Source organism: Theropithecus gelada, unplaced genomic scaffold, assembly GCF_003255815.1.
Source record: "Theropithecus gelada isolate Dixy unplaced genomic scaffold, Tgel_1.0 HiC_scaffold_232, whole genome shotgun sequence".
Lineage (NCBI taxonomy): Eukaryota > Metazoa > Chordata > Mammalia > Primates > Cercopithecidae > Theropithecus > Theropithecus gelada.
Window position 1 is genome coordinate 5,281 of NW_020258778.1, and position 12,394 is coordinate 17,674.

Genomic DNA, 12,394 nt, shown 5'->3' on the forward strand with positions numbered 1-12,394 from the left:
CATGCCATTATACATTGTCGTTGAAATGACTTCACTGAGGAAAGTGCAAAATGAAGTTGCTGACACAAGAAACTTTGAAAATGAGGAAATTCTATACATTTATCGTGTAAAGAAACTGCATATAAGCAGTCTGTTTTAGTAGATAAATGTAAAGCTCATTAGAAACATGTTTCTGATACTGCTATGCATGTGTCCTGAAATTGTGCAGCTAAGTAATAAAATGACATATGTTAGGACTGGGTTGCTCACTTTGCAGTGGGTGGTTATGGGCAGTGAAGGAAGGCAGGCTGGAAAGGTCCATATGGTAGCATAGTTGTGTGGAGACACCAGTGTGTTCTCGTTTTTAATGTAATCAAGTTACAGAAGATTAGATACATAAATAGTTTTGATGTGTCCATAAACATGAGTTCATATAAACATGAACATTGACTAGGCCAATTGGCTGAGAGGTCCTAGAAATACTTACACCACATTAACAACACACACACCCAGTATGACTTTTTTTAATTTTAATACTATTCTTTAACATCGGAAACAAGCAGTTGTTAGAAAAATGGCTGATTCTATGTACAAAAAAGTAAACATAGAAAACAAGCTTAAATTTATTGTAATACCTGGAAACAGGGAAATGTCCAAAAACAAAAGGATGAGGTTTACCGTAAGGATGCAGGAATCAAACTATATGAGCTCCCAGCACTAATAAAGCTGTGATGATTTGAACAATAAAACGAAGAATGTAGCAAGGATCTTCTTCAGAATATGAAACAGACATCCATAAACCAATACAGACATCAATGGATGACTAAATAAAGATATAATTGGAAGAAGAACACGTCTCCTTGCAGAAATATTGCAAATATCTCAGGTGGAGAGTCCTCCACTCAGGTAGGTGAAGGTTAAACACTCATGAGTTGATTGTGTCCTGAGATTAGAGACATGGAAAAAATAATCACAATTCATGTATTTTATAACGAGATTTCAGATAAAATGCCAAAGACATGATCTGTGAATGAATAAAAATTTACATGCTTTTCATCTAAATTTGTACACACACACACACACACACACACTTTTCTGCAATACACAGGGATAAGGGAGTAAAAGACGACCGGAGACATGGAGAAAAAACTCCAAGTCGCATATTTGTTAAATGAATTATTTTAATTTGTTAGATGACTTTTGTAATCAGTATGCAAGTATACATACAACTCATAAAAATGCAGTTAAAAATTAATCAAATATCATGAGAGGCAGCTCACCAAAAATTATACAAAAATTGTTAAATATGAATTATTTTAGGGACCTGTGCATTTAAATAAAAATTAGATAAAATTACTCACCTAGTAGAAGGGTTAAAACACACAATACTCTTAATGATAAATGGCAATTTCAATGAGGAAAACTAAGAACTATCATGCATTGATGGTGGGAATTCAAAATGGAACATGCACAAAAAAGATTCTTTTTGGCATTTTTAGAAATAGAGATAAAAGTAGACTTAAAATGTGATCTTGTGTCTGTGTTCCAAAATATTTACAACACGGATTCAGAAACTGATGTTTACAAAGATACCTTCAGAGGAAGTCTATATCAGCTTTATTAATTTGATTCATATTCAAGTCCCTGAAATAGCTTACAGAATAAATTTAATAAATAATTAAAATTAAAATTTCTCAAATACACATTTATGTTGTTCCTTTTCTTTAATGACTTCATGTCATTTTCTAAGAAAATGTTCAATCTAATAATCTTTGTCATCTCCTCCATGCCAGCACAGCTGCGTCTTCCTGGGGTTTCTGACACTCCCAGGATGTGGGTTTTCACACTGTGTCTGCCGCACAGTAATACACGGCCGTGTCCTCGGATCTCAGGCTGCTCAGCTCCATGTAGCCTGTGCTCGTGGACGTGTCCCTGGTGATGGTGACTCGGCCCTGGAACTTCTGTGCGTAGTTTGTGTTACCATTGCCAATGATGATCCATCCTATCCACTCAAGGCCTTGTCCAGGGGCCTGTCACACCCACTGCATAGCAGAGCTAGTAAAGGTGTATCCAGAAGCCTTGCAGGAGACCTTCACTGAGGACCCAGGCTTCTTCATCTCAGCCCCAGACTGCACCAGCTGGACCTGGGAGTGGGCACCTGTGGAGACAACACAGGAGTGGATGAGAGCCCCTCTGACTGCACTCAATCCCGTCCTCATCACTGGGACTTGACAGCCTCTTACCTGTCACTGCTGCCACCAGGAAGAGGATCCTCCAAGTCCAGTCCATGGTGAGGAGCTGTGCTGCCTGGGGCTTCTCTAGCTGGAAGGATGTGGTTTCTGGGTGATACTCTCAGGGCTGAGACATATCCATATTTACCTCAGTGAATCTCAGGTTATTTGCATATTCATGAGTCAGAGCATTTCATAGCTCTAGACCCTGATTCAGGATAAGGAAGGGAAGGTAAATGACACATCACCCTTACAAGAGTGGGATGCTGATGCTCCAAGCCCTAGTCCTCCTTGAGGAAATGCAGGCTCTGCTCCGTTTACAAATGTTTGGTGTCCAGATGTCCTGTCACTGAAGACCAAGCACCCAGAGGACATGCTCCTCACTGTGAACCCATATTTGATTAGCGTAGAGACCGCCTGGATGTTTTCTGGAACCATCACTCTCCATGACACTGAGAAGGTGCCTTGACCCCATCCTAGTCCCATCAGGCACCAGCACAGCTCACTGGTGACTCTGAGAAAGTGACTGCTGATGTCCCACGTGAGTGTCCAGCAGGTCCCCCTGAGATCATCTGGGAGCTCCTGAGACAGTGTCTCCAGCACCTGCCTGGCTTCCTGATCCTCCATGATCTTCAATAGAAACACTCTTGGTTTACAGATTTGCCCTGTGATGCATAGTTAGAGCTAATTTTCTCATCTCACGGACAGTAGGAATCAGAAGATGTAAGAGAAGTTTGGGGTTCCTGATGAACTCTCTGCTCCCAAAATAATCGTAAAGGAATTTGTGTTTTGGGTAAGTTTGGGTTTTATTTCCTACTCCATTTAATAGAATTTCATGAACTGTTTACATGCTTTCAGTTCATATCCATAGATCCTCATCTTTCCATATTGATTTCTGACTCACTAGGTCTGTGCACCTGCCACACTCTCAGATCCATCACTGCCCTGTCACTCACACAATGTAGGCAACATTAGTTAACATGGAAATCTGAATTGTTTATTCATAGGAATATAGAGACTCCCACGATTCTGTATCCTTTCAATCAGTAAAACCATTCCTATCATTTATATCATCACTATTAAGATATTTACAGTCCTTGAAACCCACTTTAAAAAATAGTTCTGGTTGCCTTAAGTTACATGAATGGTTCTGATGTAACAGGATATTTAAAGGCACATCAGCAACTTCTTGAACACTTAGGGTTTTTGTTGTTGTTGTTGTTGACAAATGAAGACACAGGCGCTGAGAGGAAACCTCGTCCCCAGCCTCCTGTGCACCTGCTCTGGGGCTGAAACCTCTGCTGGGTGGCTCCTGAGTGCCCCCTCCAGCCCAGCCCTTGCCTTGCGAGGAAGCTCCTGTGGGGCTCACAAAGCATTTTCCCTCAGCTTCCCTAACCTAACACAAAATGGCTTTGTCCTGGCTTAGAATAATCCTTCAGTGGTAGCACACGCTGCTGGCACCATCTCTTGAAATAATTGATAAGCCTTACTAAACCTAATGAACTCTACAGGGAGACCCAAAGCAAGGATTCTATGACCCAGGAGGGAGCCCCGTCTCTAAGCTCCAGATGCACCAAATCAGTGGAAAATGAATCCAAAACCTTACAGGAAATTTGGGTGTGCCTTGTTCCCTGCAGCTGAATGTTGCATCTGAGATTTCCAGCAGGTGCAGATGCTTTCAGGTGAGAGCACATTTCATATCCAATATTCCAATAACACACATTTTCCCTTCTTCCTAGTGCCTCGCCTGTAGAAAGTGCCTCCTACACTGACAATAGGCCCAGGTGTCTGACTTTTCCTCCTAGAGATCTAAAGCAAACAGGATACAAGTGGAGACTTTGGAAGTGCATGCAGGTTGTTATTTTCTTTGTCTCAGATAAGAACCTTGCAAAGGCTTCATGATAAAAGACGCTGAGGTGAACGAGGGAGTTTCCAAGATCTTGTTTTTAAAAATGTTGAAGTCAGAGGCTTCATATTGCTCTACTGTCATTGTCTGAGTCTGCCATTGTGTTTTTAATTTCTGTATGTTCTCCCCAGAGTCTGTGCATTGCCACACTCTCATCTTTAATCCAGAGCCATCATCCTGATTAGAATGGATTGTGCAGTGCAGGTCAGCACTGCCTGTTTTGACAATGGAAACCTAGAGACGCGATCGGCTTCCTCTTCTGGGCTGCGACTTTCACAGGAATCTCCAGGGAAACAGCTGTTTTTGGCCATTACTTCCTTTTGTAGTTTCAGTGTCCCTGGATTATTTAGGTACATCTTGCCCCTATTGGCAATCTTTACTCATTTGTACAATAATGGAAGAATGGGGGAGAAATCTGCAATGCGAGATTTGTCTTCCTTCATGTAGGATAAGTTCTGGGAACGTCCTTCCCCGTAGAAGCTTTTGAAAAAGGCTCCTGTTATATTTCTCAGTAATGAATCTTCTCCAATCTGACAAATAGGATATGTATTTGGATAGTATTTTTTAGAATCTGGAGGTTTCTGGAGAGAAAGCCCGTAAAACATAGAAGTACAAGACCCTCTGGAACAGTCACGTTGACCGAGTCCACATCTGTCTTTCGGACGTCTATAGTGCTGACCACGTAAGTGTCCTCAACAGCTTGTGGCTTCTGCAGCTTCTCTTACAGTTAAGCAACTGTCGACTGCCATTGTGGACTTGCCTGTCTATCCAGGTCCTTGAGTGGGTATTTATTTTTCAATTTCAGTTACTTGGTAGATTCCAAAAAGTATTTGCATTCAGATTTTGCAGATTTCTTTTGACATAAAAATGAAGGTGAGGAACATTATAATCTACATGTCAGAGCATAAACCAAAAGTCCAATCAAAGGTCTCCATTGATGTGTTACTGGAGGCAGATTTTTTATCTTATTACGTATAACAGGCACCTGGTATGACACAAATGAACAGACAGGAAAACAGAGAAAAGGCCGGGCGCGGTGGCTCAAGCCTGTAATCCCAGCACTTTGGGAGGCCGAGATGGGCGGATCACAAGGTCAGGAGATCAAGACCATCCTGGCTAACACGGTGAAACCCCGTCTCTACTAAAAAATACAAAAATCTAGCCGGGCGAGGTGGCGGGCGCCTGTAGTCCCAGCTACTCGGGAGGCTGAGGCAGGAGAATGGCGTAAACCTGGGAGGCTGAGCTTGCAGTGAGCTGAGATCCGGCCACTGCACTCCAGCCTGGGCGACAGAGGGAGACTCCGCCTCAAAAAAAAAAAAAAAAAAAAAAAAAAAGAAAACAGAGAAAGGACGTGGCACAATGCTTACAAAAAAGTATCAACAATTTCAATTTTCTTCTGAGGAAGCTGAAATTGTGAAAGTGAAGCGGTGTGACTGGTCATGTCTCAGGTGATGTTCTGTTCTGGAAAGTATCTCCAGTCCTGGGCTGGATCCAGTAGGTGCACTCAGTCCCCCAAACCTAAAACAGGGACTCTTATTACTTAAACACAAGATATTCCAATAAGAAAGCTGTTCTCAGGTGAGCTGCAGAGCAGGGAGGAGGAGATAGAGGTGTCCTTCGCTTCCCAGAATTGCTGAAACTTGAAGACCAAGGCCACCTCTGAGGGGCAGAGATCCACCTATGAGTATATCACATCAGCTCTGTCTTCAGGAATCTTTGGCTGTGTGGGAGGATAAGGAATGTGATTTATTTCTTTCTGCTCACCCAGTGTGCTTCAGAGGAAATGAAACTGAAAATTCAATAAATATGTTTTTTTTTAAACCATATTAGGGGACAAAACATGTATAAACCATGGCAATACAAGTGCTAACTCCAGAGTCTGCAGAAGGAGCAAGTGGACAATTGAGAGAAGAAAGCGCCCTGCCTGAGGAAGCAGGTGTCCTAACATCATCCCCTGAGAACTGTGCTCTAGATGCCATGCGTCAGTGGAACCTGAGTTCGTGCCTGGCATTTGTAGGTAGTGTGGGGAGCAGAGCACAGCTCCATTCCTCCTCACTGTGTGACCTGGGATGTGGCCTCTTGCTCTGAGCTTCATTCAAACAAGGTGTTAATATAAAATTGCGGCAGTAAATTGACCTAAAACCTTTCAAGTAGGAGCCTGTGCTGTTCAGAATTGTTATCACTATTGCTGTCCCCAACCTTAGAAACCAGAACAATACCTGCATGATCCCTCATCTCAGGTCTCAGGCGACCACGTTTCAGAGAACACACATGCTCTGTTTCTGTCACAAACATGGTATTGGATACTGGAAAGTATGTGTACCTTGTTATAGATTTTATGTTAATTATGTTATAATGGGTAAAATTAGAATTAGTAAGTGATACTTAAAAGTTTAGCTTTGGGGATTTCTAAGCAAAGTGTGGATGGTGTGTTTTGGTTTCTCCTTGCTTAATGTAATATAATATAATGTGAGAGGAGGAGATAAATTAAAGAGGAAACTATTCAGCAATGTGGAATCAGGTATTTTATAAATAAAGAAGGTTCTCACATCTTCTGGAAACCCCAAAAACTTAAAAAAAAGAAGGATGTTTAAGACATATTTCTATATTCTGGATACATAATTAATAAAAACGTAGATTTAAGTCCAAAAGGGATACACAGAAGATGAAAATTCTGCAGCAGATAATTTTGCCAAATAGGTAGCTTTATACTAGTTTGTAAAAAAATGTTATACTAGAATATTTTTAACTAAATATTCAAAAGATAAACTCCAGAGAGATCCAAATAAGAAATTCCAACATTTCCATGTTAGATGACTGGTCGAGAGGAGCTTGAACTAACATTATTTTGATGAATCATGCCTCAATAATAAAACTGTGTTTAATGGTGTACCTGTTCAAGAGGCTGCTTGAGTAAATAGTTTCTACTTCCCCTAATTGGGAGTCCTGGCACAACCCAACATTCTCTAAACCTGGGGGCCACTAAGAACAGAGACAGAAGTTTGAACATTATGAAGTGATTATGAAGTTTTGAGAGATCCACAATCACTGAGTGAAGTGATTGGTGAGGGTGGTCTCTATGAGCCTAGGCTTGGAAGAGTGTGGCTGTTTGTTATGATGAGCAAAGAGCTGCTTCTTATGATGAACAGAGAGCAACAAAGACCGTCAAGGAAAATGAAGAAACGGGAACATGGTCCTAACAGACAGACAACACAGAGGTCCAGAATCTGGCATCAATGAATAAAAAAAAATATGGATGTCCTGGCAGAAAATTTAAAGTAAATATTAGAAACATGTTTAATAAGCTAGTGGCAGCATGCAAGGACAACGTGAGAATTTTAACAGAGATAAAAATTTTAAAAGAGGACTAAACAAAAAGATGTGTTTTGAAGAATACAATTAGCCAAAATTTTTAACAGAGCACACTGTGGGAGAGGCTTAGTCTTTTTTTTCCCCTAGAGCAGTTAGCCCTGAAAGTTTCCTAGACATGAATCACTGTTTCCTCCTGCCCACCTTCTAGAATCTCCTCAGAGCTGCCCCGGACTCCAGAATTCAGGTTCTCACATGTTGTGGGACTTTGGGTGAAAACACACCTGAAACACTGAGTGGCTGTCGTCCTTGATCACTTCATCATCATCCACATTGTAGTTGATGCGAGATTTTTACCTCATTTTGAAGAAATGAAAATAAATCCATACACTCTATTTAGGCTAGATTTTTTTTTTTTTTTGAGACGGAGTCTCGCTCTGTCACCCAGGCTGGAGTGCAGTAGCCCATTCTCGGCTCACTGCAAGCTCCGCCTCCTGGGTTCACGTCATTCTCCTACCTCAGACTCCCGAGTAGCTGGGACTACAGGCGCCCGCCACCATGCCCAACTAATTTTTTGTATTTTTAGTAGAGACGAGGTTTCACCATGTTAGCCAGGATGGTCTTGATCTCCTAACCTCGTGATCTGCCTGCCTCGGCCTCCCAAAGTGCTGGGATTACAGGTGTGAGCCAACATGCACAGCCTAGGCCTTATCTCTCTCTCTCGAAAGATGCAAATGTAGCCCCAAATATGATAGGAATCAGTAAACACTGCAGCTCTTACAACACTTTCTTGGTCAGCTGGTCCAACAGTGTGAGGGCCACAGTAGCACAATTATTTATGAGACTAATTCTGTATCCAATGCAGACATCTTTTTATGTACCAGGACCTCCAGTCCATTGCAGCCTATGGTTATGGAGAAGGAAAGAAACAATCTTCAAATTTCCATCATACATGTGGTAAGAGAAACTCATATTTCTGTCCACTGGTTTCCAGACCCAGGCGTTGTAGCTTCTGGCCATGGGGCACTGTAGTGCTCTCATTTTGGGGGCGTTTAAAACATCCTGGAGAATAGTTTTATCCCCAGAATGGATCTTCCTTAAATATTAAATTTCCTACTATAAAACAGAGGCATAAAATACCTGCTGTTTATCTCACATCAGACTGGAGACTTAAGTCAGCCCCTTCCATTGTTCTACTGGGGTCTTTGTTTCTGGGAAAATGTGAAGGAGCAAGAACTGCTGGATCTCAGACTCATGTTCCTGTGATCACATCTCCTATCCCTTAACTATAGCTACATTCCCTCGTGTCAGAACACATTATGCAGTGTCTCATTCTAGGAATAAGATATTCAGTAATTTGGACAGTGGCAGTAGTAGTTTCTCTATGATTAAAAAAATATGGAGACAAAAGTTAATTCTGCTAAGTATAAATTACTACCTATCAGGTTTGGGCTGTATTTTTTTCAACTTATCTCCATATAACTAGTTGGTATCCTTACGATGTGAATTTTTTTTTTTTTTTTTAAGACAAATGTGGTATCTATCGCTGTCAGTTCAGGCACTTGGTAAGAGGTGCTGGTCAGTCTGGTTGGAGGTATCTGGGCTCAGTCTTCATTGCACATGTCAAGGAAAGCTCTGGTATAAAGAGAGTGGACACTGTCACTTATGTAGCAGTGTGGATTAAACTGCAGAAGATCATCATACTATGAGGTCTCCATACCCTTTCACACAGCAGAGTGGATTTCCCTTGCTTTCAGCTGCCTGCTTACTTATATTAAATATTACTGCTTGCTCTTTTACTTTACATTGTTTTCTATTCTAAGCTATTGCCTGCTTAGTTAATTAAAGTAAGCAACAGTACATTTTAAAACTAACAGTCAATTACCTGTACAAGTAACATAAAGTGGGCGTGGTGAATAAGCCAAGTAGAGATACCAGAAAAGAAAACTAATAAAGACACACCTTGTGTGAGTTGAGACTTGTCAGTGAGCACAGAAAACGTCAGGAGTTTGTGTTGACATTTACACGAAGAAAGTCAATTATATTTGACACCCAGAAGGCTGGTCACTCCCGTGAAAGAAATATGTAGAGTGATCCACATAACTCAGAAATTAGAAAGTGATAAAGTCACAAACTTGCAAAACCAGCAAAAACAACATTCAGTGTATTTAGTATTCAGCTCTGTTTCTTCAGGGAAAGGGATGGGTTATATCTGCATGGAGAATTGGACAAGTAGTTTTCAGCTGATTCTCCTGGGAAGCTGCTAATGAAATCACTCAGGGGATGCTCTGACACAGGATTGTGAGGAGGATGTTGACCCCTGGTGGTCGCTGTCAGCAGCACGGGATGCTCAGCCCTGGTGGGTGCCTTTGTTACTGTTTTGTCCACAAGAGATTTTAAGCTGTCAGGTGCTGCTTGCAGGTGAGTTTTTAAACCTCAGATGAAAAAAACAACATGACCACACAGAAGATGAGAAAATTGAAGACCTCACTTCATCAACCACATTCCACTGATGAGAACTGTTTACACAGAGAGCCAGGGATGAGCTGGGAAGAGGAAGGGCCTGGGGAAGATCATCCATAGAAGGATACATCCAGCCTGCTTGAACTCTTTGTGGAAGGAGGGTTTAAATGTTTGTCCTCAGCTAATCGGGGGCATTTCAAGACCTTCACAAGCTTCCAGAAAAACAGTTTTCATGAACGAATGCCCATACGTTACTCAGAGTTGTATTTTTTCATATCTATTCTTCCCCTCTAGGCCGCACCGCAGCAGGGTGTTCTCAGAATTCTCCCTGATCCTTCTTGAGTTCCTGGTGCAGCTCCTGCAGGAAAAGCCTGTATGGGGGAGGGAGCCCTCCTCACGTGCAGCCCTGAGGCTGTCCCGTCCCCTCACCCACCACTGTCCTTCAGTCACTTGGTAAACACCTGTGAGCTAATCTTCCTGAAACATGTGGTTTTGGGCAATATATTCACCAGGTAATAAGCTCCTTAAGCTCTGTTTATTTTGGCAGGCATGTATCCCTTTCAGGAGCACAGGTTTGTTCTGAGTGTGTGGCAGTGGATAATTAGTGAGAGGAGGTTTCCGTTCATCTTGTCATCTCCCAAAGTGCACCCTCCATAGGATTGACACTCACAAGCAAGCAGACGGACTTGCTCAGCTGGAGGATGACAAACATTTTCATAACCTATGACCTCAGTGATGCTCTTTCCCTGCAAGACCAATCGTGATCATGCCTCTGGCTAATGTGCACTCATCAAGGGTGAGCAGTGACCACCTCTGTGAGGGCTCCTTCAGGGGCACACTCCCTCCGTAAAGGGAAGCTTTTGTTCCTACCTGGTCCCATGAATGTGTTTGTATTTGCTGCACAAACAGCCTTATTCAGACCCACCACCCAAGAGCTTGCAGTGTACCTAATCCAACTCTAGGGCATTGTACATGGAGTCTCTCATTGCCAGGGTCTCGAATTCTCATGAAAGGATGTTCATTATGGGATTCGCCAGAACTTTCTGGCCTTTTAGAGATATGAACCTGCCTCTAAAAGCTTAAAAATCTTACTCTTTGGGAAGGAGCATTGTAAAACAGAAGTAAGATAAGCTCTAAATTAACATATATTTTGTGGATTTTGGAAGAAAGAGTTCAAATAGTAATAGCCTCACCCACTTTCCCTCTGACTAGTATCAGTTCTAGAAAGCACTGAAAAAAACCTGTGGTGCTCTGAAATACTTTAGGTTTGTTATATTAGGGCATCACCAGAAAAAGAAGGAACCAAGTGTCCTTGGAGATTGATCCATTGTAACAGATTTTTGCCTGTGGGGAAGGATGGTCGTGGTGGAGGAGGCTGTGCCTGTGTAGGGCAGGGAGTCATGGGAATTCTCACACCTTCTGTGCAATTTCTTTGTAATCCTAAAACTGCTCTAAAATAAACTTTATGATAAGGAGTGACAGAAACATTTGAAATAAATTTTTGCCACTTTTTAAGCATCATTCTTAGTCTCACCATGTGATCAAATAACCGTGCTCCAAATCATGTATTCATCCCATTGGAAAACTTGTTCACAGTAGCACCTTCATGGAATGTTTGTGTCAACTTTATTGAGTGTGGCTGCTTCCACTCTGTGAATTTGCCTTCTATGATGACTCTTGAATGGAATATTTATCTTAAAATTAGAGTATGTACTTGTTTCTATTGTTCTTTTTATTCTCAAATATATAACCCATTTTGTAAACAGCCTTATACATAATAACCCCTGTCATCTCCTCAGTCCTGCACAGCTGCCTTCTCCCTCAGGGTTTCTGACACTCTCAGGATGTGGGTTTTCACACTGTGTCTCTCGCACAGTAATACACGGCCGTGTCCTCGGATCTCAGGCTGCTCAGCTCCATGTAGGCTGTGCTCGTGGACGTGTCCGCGGTAATCGTGACTCTGCCCTGGAACTTCTGTGCGTAGTTTGTTATACCAACAAGAGGGATGATCCCTCCCATCCACTCAAGCCCTTGTCCAGGGGCCTGTCGCACCCAACTGATAGCATAGGTGCTGAAGGTGTATCCAGAAGCCTTGCAGGAGACCTTCACTGAGGCCCCAGGCTTCTTCACCTCAGCCCCGGACTGCACCAGCTGGACCTGGGACTGGGCACCTGTGGAGAGGACACAGGAGTGAACAAAACCCTCTTTAACTAAACCGGGATCCCTTCCTCAGCTTTGAGACCAGGAAGCCCCTTACCTGTAGCTGCTGCCACCACAAAGAGGAGCCTCCAAGTCCAGTCCATGGTGATGAGCTGTGCTCCCAGGGACTTCTTTAGAGGAGGGATGTGGTTGTTATGTGATGCTCTCAGGGCACCAATATATCTATATTATCTCAGGAGACCTCAGGTTATTTGCATATTCATGAGGCAGGGTATTTCACAGCTCAAAGCCTGAACTATGATGAGAAAGAAAACACAGATGCCACATCAGTTGTACAAGAGTGGGA

General features: G+C 42.3%; 1 pseudogene and 1 gene segment (V, D, J or C); both read right to left on the bottom strand.

Moving 5' to 3' along the window:
• Positions 1-1,754: 1,754 nt before the first annotated feature.
• On the bottom strand, positions 1,755-2,291 carry LOC112617535 (annotated as a pseudogene).
• A 9,044-nt stretch (positions 2,292-11,335) lies between these two features.
• Positions 11,336-12,238, bottom strand: LOC112617536. The segment is given in 2 exon segments: positions 11,336-12,059; positions 12,146-12,238. Coding segments are annotated over 2 exon segments (363 nt in total).
• Between the last annotated feature and the right edge of the window lie 156 nt (positions 12,239-12,394).